Source organism: Sturnira hondurensis, unplaced genomic scaffold (genome assembly GCF_014824575.4).
Source record: "Sturnira hondurensis isolate 20B ecotype Veracruz unplaced genomic scaffold, ASM1482457v3 Scaffold0005563, whole genome shotgun sequence".
NCBI lineage: Eukaryota > Metazoa > Chordata > Mammalia > Chiroptera > Phyllostomidae > Sturnira > Sturnira hondurensis.
The window spans coordinates 1,918,020-1,938,040 of NW_028078194.1; the positions used below are offsets into that span (position 1 = coordinate 1,918,020).

A 20,021-nucleotide genomic window follows, 5' to 3' on the forward strand; every position below is an offset into this window, starting at 1 on the left:
GGCTGATAACAGTGCTAAATTGTTCACATAAATACATAATAAACAAATATGAAATAATTTGAAACTTGACTGTGCTAATTAACTGTTGATCTAGGATCACTGTTCAAAACTGGTCTTGAAATGGATGCTAGTAATGAAAAAGTTTATTTTGAATGATGGTTCTTTATTGTTCTTCCAAACAAGCATACCCTGGGGGCAGAGAGCAGTCCTTTCAGCATCTGTGGGCTGTGGAGGAAAGATTTTTGGCTGAAGATTGTATAATTTGAAGGCGAAAAATATAATCAGGTCATTATGATAGGTCTAAGACTGAGGGAGGGAGACAGCTTGAATCTGCCATGGAGCTGAAACCTCTCTACCTCTGTCAAAGGCGTGATCCATATATCCTAGGGTTTTGTCATTTGTTGGTGATGTGAAGGTACTGATTGTGAGAAAGCATGGAGGTTTTTTGTGACATCTTTTGTTTAAGGATATTTCAAAAAACATTGCTTTTATTAATAATCCACGACTTTATTACTTTAAAAAATCATTTTTTCTTTATCTTTTAAGAATAAAATGCTTACTGATTTTATAATGTAAAATGGCATTTTATTTTTTTCATAAACTTTTTTCCAACATGAGTTGCTACCAGGAATTTATATACTGCATTTTTTGGACTATAAGACGCCCCCGCCCCAATCCCCGTTGAGTTCTGTTTACATTTACATTGGTGAAATATTATGTTATTTATCTTATTTAATATTTTACCACATTTTTTGCTTCAATATTTTTTTCTTTTCTAAAACCTAGGTGCGTCTTATGGTCTGAAAAATGCAGGTATATGTCCCTGCCTTTACCATAACTTGGATTATTTTATAGACTTGCATTTAACTGCTGACTTTTACCCTTACTCTTTTCTGGACAGTACTGTATTGCACCTCCTTACTGCTAGCCTTTTAGGTGGCATAGTATCTACCTTACAAGATTTTTATCATTCAGATAAACTAAAAACTCACATTTAAACTTGTATGTAGACTGTATATCTTTGAATATACAAAGACTGGAGGCTAAGGTCAGAACTTTTTATGGGAGTTCTTGAAGTGTGAGATAACACTACTTATCTTTGAGAGGCATTGGTTATAAATATAACAACTGTTAAATTTGTAGAGTTGGACCTCAAGTTTTTAAGTAAAAGCATAAGAAACAATTTTGTCTTACTGTTTTTGTAGTCTTCTTTTCAAAGCACATTACAAGTGTGACTTGGGCATATTTTAGGGTTTTATAGAAGTCCCCAAACAAGTGTCTAATCCACCCGATCACCTTAGGAAATCTAAGGATGAATTCGTTTTTGACATTTTAGATGAAACTACATGCTTACCTGATTTGAAAGCAAGTTTTTTCTGTCCTTAGTGCATGCACACATTAGTTAGTATTACTCCTTTGCAGAGCCATCATTTATTTGAGGCTGAGTCTTAAGAAATAACATAGAAAACTGTTCCAACAAATTTAAAATAAAATTTTTATGATACACTATTGAAACATAATTTACATAGTTTTTACTTTTATTGTATCTTTTGGTATGTGAACTAATCAGAATTTATTTTATTTTAGGACGAGGCTGGTACATCTTTAATAATAAACAATAAGTTGGCTTGTAATGAAACAGTTGAAATGCCTAAGGACAATAAAACTAAAACTTGTTTAGGAAGAAAAAGATTAAATGAAAATGAACTTGAACAAGGTGACCCACCAGCAAAGAAAGGTACTACTTCATTTGTTAACAAGAGGTCTTTAAGAAAACTTAATTCTAAACCAGTAAATATAAAAATTGCAAATGGAAGAAATTTTACTTGTCTGAAAAAAACAAAGAAAACCTGAGGAAATCTAAATGTCACTAATATTTATGTTAACATGTTATGAACTCTTTAGAGGATGGATGAATTTAAAGCTGTTATTATAATAAATATATTTTTAGGTATTATGCTTTTATCACCTTTTTATTTATTTATTTTTAGACAGATGGGAAGGGAGGGAGGGCGAGAGGGTGAGAAATACATCAGTGTGTGGTTGCCTGTCACACGCTCCCACCTGTGGACTTGGCCTGCCACTCAGGTATGTTCTCTGACTGGGAATCAAACCAGCGACTCGTTGGTTCACAGGCCAGTGCTCAATCCACTGAGCCGCACCAGGGCTCTGCTTTTGTTGCTTTTGCGTGCCTTAATCCTTTTACTTCTTTGCTTAAAATAGTTTAAAAAGTATAAAAGCAAAACAAAAAAAACAGGCATTTTTCTTTGAAATAAAAAAATTACTTTTATTTTCATAAGGTTAGTACATTTTAATGCCCAAATCTCTCACACTTTTTCTATCTTTGCATTTCCTATTCATTTGGAGAAAAGGACATTTGGCAGGAAAACTTTGAGCTAAAAATATTAGTAAAGACAACTGTGCTAGAGTTCTTGTATCGACCAAAAAAATTAGTGGGTGCCTGCTGTTTATCTCCCTTTTTATGTAGAAGAGTATACCAGCATTTACATTCTTTCTAAGCTATTCATCATTTCTTTGGAAAAGTTTTGTGGTATGATGCAGGGAGATGGGGCTTTCTAAGAGAAAATACATAGCTTTAGAAACTTGGTTAGCTGCTTCACCTTAACAGAAATGGGTAAGTTAAGTCTTACTTTTGTTATTAGTAAATAAAATAAATAATACCTATGTCTTGAGTTGTCAAGAATGACAACAATTAGGCAATACTCTAATATAATAAACATCTCAGTAAAGTGACTGTTTTTAAAGGTAGGTGCCTTAAAGGATAATATAGTATTAGATAAATTGTTTATAGGATATACAGTCCTTGTGTGAGCTAATATAGGAGATCGAGACTAGTACCTATGCCTTCTGTTGTCCATTGAAGGAGGGATGCTTTGCTACAGGGAGGATGACCTTGTTATTGTTTCTATAGCACTATTATTCTCGTTCATTCATCTTGGTCAGTGTCCGGACTAGTTGAGACTAGATAACTAGGAAGTGACCAGGAGTAAGTGTTATATACACACTATGACCAACCCTAAAGGTAACCCATTCATAAAGAATATTTTAAGAAGAATATAGTGGTATGTCCTCCTTGTGTCATGCCCACTCAAATCTCCTTTTCCAGTGAATTTTCTTTCTCTTAAACTCTGAGGGTCCCACGAAACTTGTAGCCAGTGGAGCAGAGGGCGGTAATAGAACCTGTTTCCAAAGCTTTCTTTTCTCTGACTTTCCAGTGAGCTGACAGCAGCCCTGCCCTGGCTCACTTCTGTCCTGTAATGTTTCTAGCGAGCCAAACCTACCCTTCCTTGTTTCACTGTTCCCAGCTTTAAAAATTAAAAAACATGAAACAAATAAAACCTAAGCTAAATAATTTGGATGTGAGGAGATTTGAGTAAGTTTGGGCAATATAGCAAATTTTTTAAAAAGATTTTATTTATTTATCCTTAGAGGGGAAGGGAAGGAGAGAAATATCAATGTATTGTTGCCTCTCGTGAGTCCCCTGCCGGGAACTGGCTTGCAACCCAGGCATGTGCCCTGACGGGGAATCGAACAGCGATTGTGTGGTTCGCAGGCCATTGCTCAATCCACTGAGCTACACCAGCCAGGGCCAATATAGCAAATTTTTATTTCTTCAAATCACAACCACTTTGGCTATTTCTACATTTTGTATGTTATTAGAAATTATAGGGATTACTCAAAGGATCATATGAAAATTGTAGATTTAACCACCTTTTCTGCCCTCTACCTGCTCCTAGAAAATCTCCAGAACAACATATGTGATTCCTATAACCACTAGAACAGTAGGGAGTAGACAGTTTCATGGGAAGCATGTTTTCTGTTCTTAGAGGGGAATGCAAAGCCTTTTCTTTGTAAAAGTAAATTTACTCACTCATTTGAGATCACTGTATCTATACTTCGTGGAAACTGGCAGTCATGTAGACAGTCAAAGAAATAAGGCTTCAGATAGAGATGAAGAAGACAAACCAGAGGTATGGTACAGTCTACTTGTGATTTTTTAATCAAAACTAACTTTTAACAACAAAAAGGAGTAAGCTGTATAAAGTATAGGTTGTATGTAGTGTAAATATTGAATTAAAGTGTTAACTGTATTTGTTTTTTATTGCTTACTTTTTATTTTTCTAATATATTTTTTAAATCCTCAGCAGAGGATATGTGTATTGATTTTAGCTAGAGACAGAAGGAGAGATATAAATATGTAGAAAGAGGGGGCAGGGGAGAAAAAGTGGGGGTGGGGAGAGAGGGAGAGAGAAACGTCTTTGTGAGGAAGAGACATTGATCGGGGGCCTCCCATATACACCACAGCCAGGGATGGAACCTGCAAGCTAGGGATGTGCCCTGACTGGGAGTCAAACTGCAGTCTTTTTTAGTGCACAGGATGACACTCCAACCAACTGGGCACTCAATTGTTTACATTTGATAAGTAAACTGTAGGTGTGTTAAAGTTTTTCCTATGTTTATTGCTACACTCATATTTTAACTCCCCCTAACAAGGCTATCCTGAATAGGTTCTGTAAATCTTTTGATATAAAACATTTAAAAATTTGTGAAAAAATAGTACAAAAATCTGAAAAAAATCAAGTATAAACAAATTAGTTTGATTTACCTTCTCTTATGTAATTATACCCTGGTTCTTCTTTTACTTAAAAAGATTTTTTCAGTTACAGTTGACATACAATTATTAGTTTCAGGCGTACAAGATAGTTGTTAGTCACTTATATAACTTACAAAGTGATCACTCTGTGTATCCTGGTTCTTTATTTTTTAAAAAAATATTTTATTTATTTTTAGAGCAGGGAAAGGAAGGAGAAAGAGTGGGAGAGAAACATCAGTGTGTGGTTGCCTCTCGTGCACTCCCAACTGGGGACTTGGCCAACAACCTGTGTGTGTGCCCTGACTGGGAATCGAACCGGCAACCCTTTGGTTCGAAAGTCGACACTCAGTCCACTGAGCCACACCAGCTGGGGCCTGGTTCTTGAAATATAGTGAAATTAAAACAACAACATTACTTGATCACAGAAGCTTTTTGTATTCACTTCAGAATTTAGGTACTATGTTTTACATAGTATGCATGATTCAAATCTCTTCACTCATGATAGTCAGGATCTATCTGTGAGCTCTGAATTTTTTGTAATTATCACTTTTAGGTTGCTTATACCCCATATCTCTTTCCTAATAAAGGATTCAGACATTTTAATAACTTGTATCTTTATAGAGTAAGAGGATTTTTATTAACATGTCAATTATAAAAGTCCAAGACTCTTTGCATCATCATTAAGTTTTCTCAGTCATTTCCACTGATGAATTCATAGGTGTGAAAATATCATAATCAGCGAACTGCATTAAGTGGAAAGGAGAACAGGAGTCTGAACCAGTGGAGAAGACCAGGTTATTTCACATTTGGATGATTTGCCACATTTTTGTAAGATGCTGGGAGACAGTCCAGTAAAAAATAATAAATTGGTTCAAGATTATTAAAAAAAAAATCTATGAGTTAGTGGGCAGGTTTGTTGTAAAAGTAAAGACAGGCAGCTCTTTAAGTTTCCAGAGTATCTGGAGTCCTTAGAGCAAACTGAGAATCTAAGAAAGTGAGGCTCTGCAGTGTGGGTAATGTGTCTTCCATTCTCTTCGAGGCAAGAGACAACCTTGCAAATTACAGATAGTAAAGCTTTGTCCAATGAGCTTTTAAAATTAGTCTGAATTTAAGAAAAGAAATCTTGGGATCCCAATTATAGCTGGTCAAAAGCATTTAGACAGTTGGGTGAAGGAAAAGAATATGGATAGTATTTGAAAAGTAAAAACTTAGAATATGGCTTGTTTTTGCATATACATGGAGGAAGGTAAAACTGGATAAACATTTGGATGAAGTAAGAAGGGGTAGATCTCTTTATTGTGCAGTGATTTCTGGGCTGTGGCTATTCTCAGTGGGGCAAATAGAGAGCTGGGATTATTTTCAGGTTTATTTTGGTATAATTGACATCATACAGGAGTAGGCAAAAGTAGGCTTACAGTTGTGAGTAGGCAAAAGTTTATTCTTGTGTAATTATTTACTTTCCATACAAACAACTATAAACCCTGTATTTAAAGTATAAAATGTTGATTTTTCTCTAGGTTTATTAAAAGTAATTGACAAATTACAATATATTTAAAATACAAAATGTGATATTTGATATACATACAGGATTACCACCATTCTGCTATTAACATTGTACTTTAGGATATCGGATGTCTGTCCTGTTTTGTCTCATTAGGTAATCTCTTTCCCTCTGTCCTATATTATAATGATGATAAAGATTTGTGGTAGGAGTATCTTTTACCACCTGCTTTTGCTTTTCACTCAGTAGCTTATTTGTATTTTTCATTAAGAGTTTGCATACATATTTTATATGTTTGAATTTTGGCTTATCTGATTACTTTTTGGTTTTATTAAGGTTGCCAGATTAATAACCATTTTTTGAATTTTTAAAGGACCTGTACATGTTAGTTTAACTACCACTGAACACCAAAAGAGAAATGAAGAAATGCAACAGAGCATTTCAGAAGATGAGCAAAACAGAGTTTTACAAGAAAATGATGATGAAGAGCTGAAAACACGATTACTCATTGTTGAGAATGAACTTAGAAATGAAAAGGAAGAAAAAGCAGAATTAAGTAAACAGATTATTGGTTTGCAGGAGGAACTTTGTTTTTCTGAAAAGAAGAACTTTTCTTTAAGTGTAGATGTGCAACAAATTCAGTCAACTTATGACCATGCAGTTTCTGAGTTACAAGTGCAGAGAGGGATAAATCAAGAACAGGAGGAAAAGATTATGAAATTGTCAGAGGAGATAGAAATTGCTAGAATAAACATCAAAGATAACGTTTCACAAATAAAATTAATGCAAGCAAAAATAGATGAACTACGAAACCTTGATTCAGTTTCTCAGATCTCAAACATAGATTTACTCAATCTCCGGGATAGTGGTTCTCAAGAGGGTAGTTTGCTAAGTACACAGTTACACCACTTGGATAATGATTACTTGGCAAGTAAGCAGGTTAAATTCAATAGGGAAAGTTCTTTCTACTCGAGTATCGATGCCATTTGGAAAGAATGTAAGGAGATTGTAAAGGCCTCCTCTGAAAAAAGTCATCAGATCCAGGAACTGGAACAACGAGTTGAAAAATTACAAGCAGAAGTAAAAGACTATGGGGATGAAAACGAGAGACTAAAAACAGAGAATAAAAACCAAGATGACCTACTAAAAGAAAAGGAAAATCTTATACAGCAGCTGAAAGAAGAGTTGCAAGAAAAAAATGTTAGTCTTGATGTTCAAGTGCAGCAAGTAGTAGAAGGAAGTAGAGCACTTTTAGAAATTACACAAGATGCTGCTTCCTGTAAAATGAAAATCAAGGAGCTTGAAGCAATCTTAGAAACTCAGAAGGTTAAAGGTAGTGGTTTAGCAAAGTTAGAACAAGAAATTTTGGAAAAAGAGTCTATCATCTTGGAGCTAGAAAAAAATCTGAAGGAATTTGAATTAAATCATCAGAATTGTATCAAAAACACCAAAGATTTAAATGAAAGGGAAATCAAGTTGAAAGAAGAAATCATACAATTAACAAATAATTTGCAAGATGCAAAGCATTCACTTCAATCAAAGCAGGAAGAAGAAGAAACCAACAGGCAAGAGAAAGAAAAGTAAGCTAAATATTATTCAAATATTTAAAATATGCAAAGCATTCATTTTGTTGATTTTCTTATCTAAGTTTTTTTTAAGATTTTATTTATTTTTAGAGAGAGGGAAGGGGAGGAGAAAAAGAGGGAGAGAAACATCTTTGTGTGGTTGTCTCTCACCTGCGGGTGTTGATCCCGGAGATCGGGATCAACACCCGAGAAAAGGCGTTGGGGGTGGTTAATAAGAGCCCTGAGTCCCTGCTGCAGCCAGACAAAGGGTGCAGGGCCCCAGACCCAAGGAACACACTCTTTGGGGGCCAATGCTGCCACCCAGCGAACAAGGCCACCTGCTGGGAGGGCCTAACTGCTAGGAAGAAATTAGGCAGCAGGTTAGAGGGGCAGGTGAGTGCACCCAGAGCCTTTCTCCCTCTCCCAATTAGAGGTGCTGACTTCAAGGTTTCCTGCAACCAGGAGAGGCCAGACTCCAGCAGGGAGTGCAGGTGGATTTATGAGCAGAAAGGTTACTTTTGGNACCCCCCTGTTTCTAACCCTCCATGTGTTCTTCATTTCTATGGTTCCACTCCTGATCTAGCTGTCCTCTTGGTTTGCTTTTGTTTTAGGTGTGGTTGTTAATAACTGTGTGTTTGCTGTCCTTTCACTGTTAATATTTTTCATCTTCTTTTTCTTAGATAAGTCCCTTTAGCATTTCATATAATAAGGGCTTGGTGATGATGAACTCCTTGAACTTGACTTAGGTCGGCGTAACTTAATCTGGTGAATTATAGCATGTATGATGAGTGAAGAAATTGAACTTTGTTTATATAAACTTGTGGAACCAAAGATAGTGTGAAAAGATCTTTTTATAAAATCTAAAATCCTCTCTGACAGACTCATTCATGGTTTGAATGTTCTACATTTGTGGAAAGATGTAATTTTGCAGATTGTTATTATCGCACAGGTGTGATCCTAAGTGATTAACGGTGTGTCACTATACAAAACTGGTTTGTGTTTTACAGATTGAAAGAGGAGCTCACTGCACGCTCTGGTCTTATCCAGAGTCTGGAATCAGACCTTCAGAGGAAGGAGGAAGATAATGCTGAGCTGAAAGATAAACTGGCTGATGCTAAAAAGCAGATTGATCAAGTACAGAAAGAGGTAAGGCTATTGGAAAAGCAATATATCCAATCTAAATGATAAAGATGACTTTCCTTAAATGTCAAGTTTAGACACTAATTTTAGGATAAAACAGAACATTTGTCAACTCTATACTTTTTCTTAGAATAATGAGAACAGTACTTCACAAAAGAAAATTTAGTCAGCTTAAGCTGAAGAATGTCAAACATTAAGAAAAATATGTGCCCTGTATAGTAGGATTCAGATTTTTTGTTTCTCTTAAGGAATGCTAAGTTCAAGTTCTCCCCCAAAAGTAAAAAACTTATTTTGCAGATAGAATTTAGGAGAGTATGCAGTGCAGTTGTAGCAAGCTTTTATTATAGTTTAAATTTAAAATAAGAAATACAATCACATGATTCCAAATTCAAAGTATACAAAAGTAATATACAGTGAGAAAAAAAGCCTTCCACCCTTTGCAGCATTAAGTTTCTCTGCAAGACATTGAATGTTCTCAATTACTTCCTTTTTACTTCTTTTGCCTTCTGTCCTTTCTCTTCCTGTAAAGAAGAAAAACATCCTATAAATGCTGTTGTATATCTTGGTTTTCTAAAAAAAATTTTTTTAAGTTTTTATTTATTTAGAGAGAGAGGAAGGTAGAAAGAGAAGAAGAGAAACATCGACTGGTTGCCTCTCACACATGCTCTGAAAAGAAATTTGTAGGATTTCTTTATTCGTGATTCTCATTGTTAGTTAAATATGCGGGTATCAGGCCCGTAACCCAGGCATGTGCCCTGACTTGGAATTGAACTGGTGAACTTTTGCTTTATGGGATGATACCCAACCAAGTGTATAATCGACCATTCATCATTACTCTAATGATGGGTATTAAGAGTGTTTTCTATTAAACGATGCATAATGTCAGTGCTAATAATAACAATAGCAGCTTATTTTTCGTTTATACATATCATCTCACTTAGTTCTCAGACAAACATTAGGGGTAGGAACTTTTTTTAGCTTCTATTATATGCATAAAGAAACAACTTTGAGAGAGAAAACTTGTCCAGATCACTTAGCTAGTGTATGGCAGAGCCAAGATGGAAACTGAGGCAGTCCTGTGTACATCGTGGTGCAGCACATACTCCATATTTATTATTGGCTGACAATTTATATCTGTAAAATCCATGTGGATGTTGTTTATTACTGGAAGTCCCGTATTTTTAAACAAAATAAGCCAATAAAAAGAAATTTTAATGTATGCCTACAAAAGAAATAATGAAGTTTTATTATGTATTTGGAACATACCGAAAGCCTATAAAGGAACATAAAATCTCCTGAAACCAAACAATTAGAGCTGTTATTATTGTGGCATCTTCATTCTTGTTATGAGGGGGAGCTTTAAAAATTAATTTTCTTTAGTAATTGAGATCCGAAGGATTGGCATGATGGGAATTGTCTAAAGGTGTGTGTTGATGACCTTTGTTTCTCTCTCTCTGTCTTGGAACATTTTTATACTAGTTCATAGTGCTTTTGATTTCTGTAACAAGTTTGCAGAATTAGGTGCCACTAATACCAAAAAATCAATGAACTTTCCCTCGCCTGGGTGCCCTCTGGTCGTGTTATTGTTCCATTTTTACCCTCTAAGTGCCATTATTAACTTTTAAAGAATTTCTTGTATTGCTGGATTACATTACTGAATAAACCTTGGAAATGTGAGCCATTATTTTCCCCCTAGAATGTTTCTTTAGTTTTCCCATGATGATGATTTTGCTGTTGCATCCAAGATGCTGTGTTGATTCTTTTCTGAGAGCATACAGAGTTTGAGATTCTTAAAATGTAAGAGGAAAGTGATTTCTTCATATGCATTCTCCTTTAGAGTATTAAGAAATATTGTAATAATCTGAAGTTGTATCTTATACTATGTTAGAATCTGTACTTGCAAATAGGTTTTTAAGGACATGAATCTTTGAACCAGTGGCCATGAATTTTAAACAAAAAGCAATTAATATTTAGAGAAATGCTTAATTTGTTTTATAATCATTACTTTGTAGGTATCTCTAATGCGAGATGAAGAAAAATTACTAAGGATTAAAATTAATGAACTGGAGAAAAAGAAAAACCAGTGTTCTCAGGAAATAGATATGAAACAGCGAACCATTCAACAACTCAAGGTAACAGTTTTTTAAAATAATTGTTTAAGTAGAATCTGTATATTTTAGTGTCTAAAAAAATCAGTTCTTTATACCAAATTCTCTTTGGACTTTTTCTGCAATTGAAAAACAAATTAGTTAAAATTAAATTAATAGGGATTTTGCTTCTAATGATTAGAGTAGGGAAAGGAAAAAATAGTAACTTTGCCCTGGGGAGATCTGGCAGACACCGCCTTACCCAAGTATTCGAGAGGAGCATCACGCGTGGTGAGGCATGTTGGTGAACATTTATTTTTTGATTTGATGTGACCAGAAGGGCACATCTTCCCTGTGGTATTCTTCGTCCAAATCCATGAACTCAGTCTGTGAGAAAACATCAGACAAACTCACTAAGGATGTTCTAACTGTGTGACCTGTAAAAAGTGTGAAGGTCACTAAAGAAAAACATTACCAAGAAACTGTTACAAATGATATACTAAGAAAACATGACTAAATGCAGTTTTGTATGGTGTGTGGGGTCCTAGAACATCAGTAGAGAAACTGATGAAATCCAAATTAGGTCTGAAGTGTTGATAGTATTATATCAATGCTAATTTCTTTTTTTGTTATAAAAATGATTATTTCCATTTTCTAAATAATAGCTTTGAGGGGCAACTGCTTACTTTTTTGTGTCTAATGTTCCTTTCTTGATTTTTAAGTAAATATACCACGGCAAAAAAAGATGTTGAAATTAGGGAAGCTAAGTGGAGGTTTTATAGGAAATCTGTTATCTTTGTTATTCTTTTATTAATCTAAAAGTATTTCAAAAGAAAAAGTGCAGATCTTATTAAAAAGTTTCTTGAAGAGGACACTTAAGCAAAAGCAAAGTCTCTTTATAAATGGATGTATTTTACTTGCATCAATATATTGGATAAGGCAACAGTAAAGAAAGATTGTCATATTTTCATGTTTGTTTTTAAATGAAGCAAACTAGTGAATATTCATGTGTAAACATGTGATTTAAAATTTTAACTGAATATAATCCTAATAAAGCAATCTGTACTTTTATAATACAGTTCAGAGATTTTCAGGTTCTGTAATGATTCATTTTAAGACTTACGAAGTTAGAACATAGGGCTCAAGTCAGATGAGATAATGAATGAGATTGGATTACCTGACAGATTCAAATTGGAATTGGAGGATTTTCAGTACCTGTAATTTAATCTTGGCTTTTAAGGCTTTGGTTATTTTTCAAACCTTCCATCTACTTTCTATCTACATAGAAGGGGTGGAGGGCTCTGTTTTTCTGCATTTTGAATTCACTGACACGGAACTTTCATACTGTTTTTTTTTTGTTCCTGCTTTGTTTACATAGTAAACCTCCATTTCCCTGTTTTTGTTTTTTATGGAGTATGAGAGAACATAGTGACTTAAAATCTTGAGTAAAATGAGGTTGATTATAAAATTATTATTGGTGTTTTTTTCTCACTACACTCTCACTCTGCTCTTTTCCCTAAGGTGAAAGACACTGGAATCTTGAGAAGAGTAGCTTCATAGGAGAAAGATACCAAACCAGAATTGAACTCTGTTTTCAGGCCCCACTATTCATTGTTGTTGTGTTTTGGTTACATTTGCATTTAAATCATATTCTTTCATTTTGCAGGAGCAGTTAAGTAATCAGAAAGTGGAAGAAGCTATCCAGCAGTATGAGAGAGTGTGCAAAGGTCAGGAACAAACTTATACTTACATTATTAAAATGACTGGCAAAATAGTTGCAATAACAATTCGTTTAGCATTTTCCTTTGAAAATTCAAAAGTAAAATAAGGGCAGCATAAGCTGTGACATCATCAAAACAGAAAAACAGTGATTCTAATGAGTAAGTTATCAGTGTAAGGTTTATTCTTGGAAATATAAAACATTAAGAAACCCTCGGTCAGAGCTACATTCATCTCTAAGTAATGGCTAGTATTTTGTGAAAAATAAAGACAAAGTTACATAGGTCACAATAAATGGAAAAGCATTTTAGACAAAATTGTGTAGAGTATACTTCAAGTAAAATAAGTTTAAAGTTTAAAGAAAATGTATGAAGTCTTTAGAAAACATTTAAAATTTTAGGTTTCAATTGTGCTGAGTTATGCTTTTTAACTTGTATTTTTTTTTTAACTTCAAATATTATAAAAATAGGTTTATAGTTCTTTGCATGGAAAAAGACATGCAGGTATGATTATTATAGTACCTTTATTAACTCAAAAGAATATCATAATGGCCCAGTGCACTTAGGTACAACCTTGTAAGTGCTCAAATCACCAGCCTTCACTATTTACATATGTTGGTAGTCTACTTGCTATACTCAAGCACACTTTGGCACAGAGTTCTTACCTACTTTTGCCCACCCCTTTATTTCTGTTCATAAATTATGCAGATTCCTTTCCTTCCCATCACTCACTGACTCCTGAACAAAAAGTTGTATTTTCAGTTTTCGAGGCTTTCCCTGGCTTATACATTTCTATTTAAATACTGAATGCCGTTCACTTAGCTGTCTTAGTAAATTTGTTTTCAAAATAATTGAGATATAATACATATGCTATAAAATTTACCCTTCAAAATTGTACATTGTAGTGGGTTTGCTACATTCACAAGGTTGTACAATCACTACCACTGTCTAATTCCAGAACATTTTCATTACTGCAAAAAACACTGTACCCATTAGCCAGCTCCTGTCAGCCACTAATCTACTTTCTCTCTCTGTGGATTTGCCTGTGGTAGACATTTCATGTTAGTGGATTCATATAGCACATGGCCTTTTGTGTCTGACTTCTTTTACTTAGTGTGTTTTCAAGTTTCATCCATACTGTAGCATGTCACTACTCCATTCTTTTTCATGGCCAACTAATAGTCCATTTTATGAGTACGTTATTTTTTTAGAGAGAGAAAGGTGTGGTGGGGGAGAGAGAGAAACATTGATGGTTACCTCTTTGTACGTTTTCCAACTGGAGATCAAACCCACAACCTGGGTATGTGCCTGGACTAGAAATCGACTCTGTGACCTTTGGCTGTATGGGACAGTGCTCCAACCACTGAGCCACACAATCCATGGCCACTTTTTATTTATGTATCAGTTGATGGGCATTTGGATTGTTTCCACTTTTTGGCTTTTATGAATATTTGTGTACAAGTTTTTGGGTGAACATATGTTTTCAATTCTCTTGGGATATATATCTGCTAGTGGAGCTACTGGATTATATGTAACTATATGTGTAACTCTTTGAGGAACTCTCATATTTTTCCACAGTGGCTATGTTATCCAGTTTCTTCATGATGTTGCCAACACTTTTCATTTTTAAAGTTGCATCTCTCTTGGTTAGTTTCCTAGGACTGCTGTAACAAAGTACCACAAACTGGGTAGCTTAAAACAACAAAAGTTTGTTCTCTCACAATTGTGAGAACTAGAAATCCAAAATAAAGATATTCGCGTGCTTCTTCTGAAGGTTCAAGGGAAGAATCTTTCCTTGTGTTTCCCAGCTTCTGGTGGTGAATGGCAATCCTTTGTTTTCTTGGTTCGTGTCAGTGGGTATCCAGTCTGCCTTTGTTTTTAACATGGCCGTCTTCCCTCTGTGTGTCTGTATCAGTGTCTTCTTCCTTTGTGTGTCTGTCTGAATTTCCCTCTTCGTGTAAGGACACTTGTCATTAGATTTGAGCCCATCCTAATCCAATATGACTATTCTAAACTTGATTATATCTGCAAAGACCCTATTTCCAAAGAAGGTCATATTTATAGTGGGCGGACATCAAATTTTTGGGAACAGTACTTAACCTAACAATTTGGTGAATATAGAGTAGTATGTCATTGTGTTAGTGATTTGCATTTCCCTAACAACTAATGATATTGAGAATCTAGTTTTCAGTTGTTGGCCATTTGTATATTTTTTCTGGAGAAATGTCTGTTAACTCCTTTGCCCATTTTAAAATTGGGTTGTCTTTTTATTTTGGAGTTGTAAGAGTTTTTTATATGTTCTGGATATTAGGCCCTTATCAGATAAATAATTTGCAAATGTTTTCTTCCATTCTTTGGGTTGTTTTGAAATTATTTATGATAAAGTTCTTTGATGTATAAAAGTTTTCAATTTTGATGAAGTTTAGTGTACCTATTTTGTTTCGATTACTGTGTTTTTAGGTGTTGTGTCTAAGAAATTATTGCTGATTTCAAAGGCACCTAGGTCACCTTAGCGTTTTTAGTTTTGCCTCTTACATTTTTAGATCTTTCGTCCATTTTGTATTCATCAACTGAATATAATTTTGTATATTGTTTGGAGTAGGTGTTTAACTTAATTCTTTTGCATATGGAGATCCAGTTGTCTCAGCACCATTTGTTGAAAAGACTATTCTTTGCTCCACTGCATTGCCTTTGTACCTATGTTGAAAATCAGTTGACCATGAATATAAGGATTTGTTTCTGGAATCTGTTTTTCACGGATCTATATTCTATCCTTAAGCTGTACCATACTGTGTTGTTACTTGTAGCTTTATGTAAGTTTTGAAATATGAAGTATGAATCCTCCCACTTTTGTTCTTTTGCAAGAATGCTTTAGCTATTTGGGTTCATTGGATTTCAGCATGAATTTTATGGCTAGCTTGTCATTTTCTGCAAAAGATCCTGCTGGAATTTTGATAGGGATTGTGTTAAATCTGACAGTCTATTTGGGGAATTGGCCAACCTAACAATATAAACCATAAATGTGGGATATCATTTCATTTAGACATTCTAGAATTCTTTTCAGTGTTTTTTGTTTTCAGTGTATAAGTTTTGCATATCTTTTGTTACTTTATTCCTAAGTATATTATTCTTTGTCATGCTTTCGAAAATGGATTTATATTCTTCATTCCACTTTTGGATTGCTTACTGCTAATATATGGAAGGAGAATTGATTTGACTTGACTGATCCTATATCCTGTAACCTTGCTAAACTAGTGTATTAGCTCTAATAAGGCTTTCTTTTGTTTTTCTTCCTTTTCTAGGGGGGATTCCTTAGGATTTTCTGTATACAAGATCATGTCTTCTGCAAGTAGAGATAGTTTTACTTCCCCCTTTCCACTCACTCTGTTTGCTTTTTATTTCTCATCCTTGCCAAATTGCCGTGGCAAACCCACCAGAACAGTGTTGATTAGAAATGGTGAGAATGTCCTGTTTTTGATGTTAAGGGCATTTTTTAATTCTTTCACTATTATGTATAATGTTGGGTATAGGGTTTTTGTTGATGCCTTTTATCAGGTTGAGAAAGTTCCCTTTTGTTACTAGTTTGTTAAGTATTTTTATCATGAAAGGGTGTTGGATTTTGTCAAATGCTTTCTTCTGTATTTATTGAGATGATTGTGTGATTTTTATTCTTTATTAATACATTGCATTGCATTGATTGATTTTTCATATGTTGAACCAAACTTACATTCCTTGGATGAGTTGCACTTGATCATGGTGTATAATGCTTTTATATGTTGCTAGTTTCAGTTTGCTAGTATTCTGTTGAGGTTTCGCATCTATACTCATGAGGGATATTGGTCTGCCATTTTCTTTTCTTACACTGAATGGTTTTATAGTTTTATTAAATTCTGAACTTGAATGTCTTTTTCTCCCCAAGCTATCTTATCTTTCTTCTCTCTGTTTCTACTACTTATGTCCACTGTTTTCAGTGTTTGGACTAGGGGTTAACACATGGCAGCCCTCTGACCAAAGTCAGCTCACTGCTTAATTTTGTAAATAAAGTTTTATTAGAACATAACAATACATTTTCTAATGTATTGTCTGTGGCTGCTTTCAAATTACAGTAGCCGAGGTAAGTAGTTGTGACAGACCGTAAAATAGTTACTGTCTGACCTTTCACAGAAGATGTTTGCTCACCCTGGTTTAGACTTTAAATAACGTTGTTTCCCCTTATCCTCAAAGTCAATACCTAACTTCCGTTACATCTTTCCCTAGTGACTCTTCATATTTTTCCTATCCCTTGGCCAGGCCTTATGTCACACTCAGTCTCTTGTATATCCATACAGCTAGATTACAATGTTCTAAAACTCTTATTTTATTGTCTCATATTCCTATTAAAAGTATTTGATCATTTCAAACTGCCTACACAATAAACTCTCACACTCTAGCTTGACACTGTGGCCTCCTTTTTTATAGCCTAATACTGCATAACTTTTCAGATTTTATCCAGACTAATTTGTTGTGTTTCCTAATCCTGCCTTACTCCATTTTGCCTCTATTCCCATCATAGAGAAGGCAGACAAAAGACCACATTTTCTGTGGAAGTATGTGATTTCAAGAAAAAGACCCCAGAGGAAATTGCTAATTTCTTTAGATTTGGCACATATACAAGTCTACCTTATCTTTTTATTGATTATGCTATTACAGTTGTCTCATTTTTTTCCTCCCTTTTATCCCCCTCTTCCCTACACGCTCCCCTCCCTCCAGCATTCCCCCCACCTTAGTTCCTGTCCATGGGTCGTACACATAAGTTTTTTGGCTTCTCCATTTCCTGTACTATACTTAACTCCCCTTGTCTTTTTGTATCAACCAATTATGCTTCTAACTTCCTGTACATTTTCCCCCATTCTTCCCACTTCCCCTCCCCACTGATAACCCTCCATGTGATCTCGATTTCTATAGTTTTAGTGGTTTGCTTTGTTTTTGTTTTTGTTTTTGGTTTAGTCCTTGATAGTTGTGAGTTTGTTGTCATTTTACTGTTTGTAGTTGTGATCTTCTTTTTCTTAAATAAGTCCCTTTAACATTTCATATAATAAGGGCTTGATGATGATGAACTCTAATTTGACCTATTCTGGGAAGCACTTTGTCTGCCCTCCCAATCTAAATGATAGCTTTGCTGGATAGAGTAATCTTGGCTGTAGGTCCTTGCCTTTCATGACTTCAAATAAATACTTCTTTCCAGCACCTCCTTGCCTATAAAATTTCTTTTGAGAAATCAGCTGATAATCTTATGGGAACTCCTTTGTAGGTAACTGTCTCCTTTTCTCTTGCTGCTTTTGAGATTCTCTCCTTATCTTTAATCTTGGGGAATGTAATTATGATGTGCCTTGGTGTGTGCTTCCTTGGGTTTAACCTCTGTGGGACTCTGAGCTTTCTGGACTTGCATGGCTATTTCCTTGCTAGATTGGGGAAGTTCTCCTTCATTATTTTTTAAATAAGTTTTCAATTTCTTGCTCTTCCTCTTCTCTTTCTGCCACCCCTGTGATGTAGATGTTGGAATGTTTAAAGTTGTCCCGGAGGTTCCTAAGCTTTCCTCATTTTTTTGAATTCTTGTTTCTTCATTCTGTTCTGGTTGAATGTTTATTTCTTCTTTTTGTTTCAAATTGTTGATTTGAGTCCTGATTTCCTTCCCTTCACTATTGCTTCCCTGTATATTTTTCTTTATTTCACTTCTCATAGCCTGCACTTCTTTCTCTATTTTGTGACCACACTCAATCATATCTGATTCCCAGTGTTTTAAACTCTGCAACTGATAGGTTGGACATCTCCTCCTTGCTTAGTTCTTTTTCTGGAATTTTGATTTGTTCTTTCATTTGGGCCTCTTTCTTTGCCTTGGTATACCTAGTACATTGTAAGGGGCAGAGACTTAGGTATTCTTCAGGGTGGGGCGACCCACTTTACTATGTTGTGGCACTGTATATGGGGGAGGGGTCAGAGAGAAAACAACGTTGCTTGCTTAGCTTGCCCTACTTTCTGTCATTTCCACCACTACCCAAAAATGAAGGGCTCCTTCTGGTGCTGATTCCCAGGTGGGTGGTTTGTGTATGTTCTAGGGCCCTGTGGGTCCCTCCAGTGAACATTCCTGTGAAACTGGGAGTATCTACCACTGCTGTAACCCCCACAGGTTTTTATAGCCGGAGGTTTTGAGGCTTTATTTTCCTGTGCTGGAACCCTGGGTTGCATGGTCTGTCTCCATAGATGGTCCTCCTGGCTTATCTGAATGTGGGATATCCCAGTCGCCGGCCACCTCCTAGCCCTCCCTGTCTGCCAGCTGCTGCCTTGCCAGGAATCCTCCCCATCCCGGCTGCCGGTCTCCGCCCCTCCTACTAGTCTGGATGAATGTTTCTTATTTAACTCCTTGGTTGTCAGACTTATACACAGTTTGATATTCTGGCAGATCTGGTTGGTTTTTGTTTTTAAATTGGTTGTCATTCTTCTTTTGGTTGTGTGAGGAAGCAAAGCGTATCTACCTATGCCTCCGTCCTGGCCAGAAGTACTCCTGTGTCACATGTACCTTATCGTTTCCCTCTCTGTTAACCTCTTTATTTTTAAAGGCTATTTATGGCTCTATTTTATTAACATTGCTATAATCAATTTTTTAATGTGATTTTTTTAATGGAAGAAAAAAATTATTATCTTGAAAGAAAATTTTAAGTATATGCCAACATCACTTAGGATGGGGAGGTACAACTGATTATAATAGGCATAGACGAGAACACATTGCAAGGAATAGAGTCCTTCTTTTCACCCAAGGCATGATGTTGATCATAAATGAAACATAATTTCAAAGTTCAGTAGAAGGAATGTTAATGCTAATTTATGGTACAGTTTCATTGCTTATAAAGTTCAGGTAAGGATTCCAACTTTCAAATTTTTTCCAAATTTTAATTAAAAAGAAAATAGTTGCAAAGGAGTCAAAAGGTCAATGTAAAGAACACCTGAATACCCTTAATTAGATTTACCATTTTTAATTGTTTGCCTTATTTGCATCTCTTTTTCTGTTATGTATATGTATATATTAAACAGAGTGACTTGAAAGGTATTTACAAGCATCAATGGTTCCTTGCATGTAAATACTTTATCATGAAATTTTTAAGGTAAAACCATTGTCTTTCATAAGCATAATATCATATCAGAAAATAGTCAACACATTTATAATCTACTTTTTGTTAATATGATCCCTATGATTAAATTTTTTTGGTTATTTCAGTCATAATTTTGTTATTATAGACAGTACCACGAGTATTTCTGTATAAAAGTCTTTGTGCATACATATACCAGTAAATATATTTGTTGGGGAAATTCCTAGCAAAGGAATTATTGGCCCAAATGATATGTGTTTGAAATTTTTAT

The 20,021-nt window shown here is 35.1% G+C and overlaps 1 protein-coding gene across 9 annotated transcripts in view; it reads left to right on the forward strand.

Moving 5' to 3' along the window:
• Positions 1-20,021, forward strand: part of KIF20B (kinesin family member 20B) — a 79,362-nt gene that overhangs the window by 33,641 nt on the left and 25,700 nt on the right. For all 9 annotated transcript variants that reach the window (XM_037047313.1, XM_037047312.1, XM_037047318.1 and 6 more), the window contains exons 20-24: positions 1,588-1,738; positions 6,490-7,696; positions 8,689-8,827; positions 10,834-10,953; positions 12,575-12,635. In XM_037047313.1, coding sequence (XP_036903208.1) covers positions 1,588-1,738; positions 6,490-7,696; positions 8,689-8,827; positions 10,834-10,953; positions 12,575-12,635 — 1,678 coding nt within the window. The remainder of the gene's footprint in view (positions 1-1,587; positions 1,739-6,489; positions 7,697-8,688; positions 8,828-10,833; positions 10,954-12,574; positions 12,636-20,021) is intronic.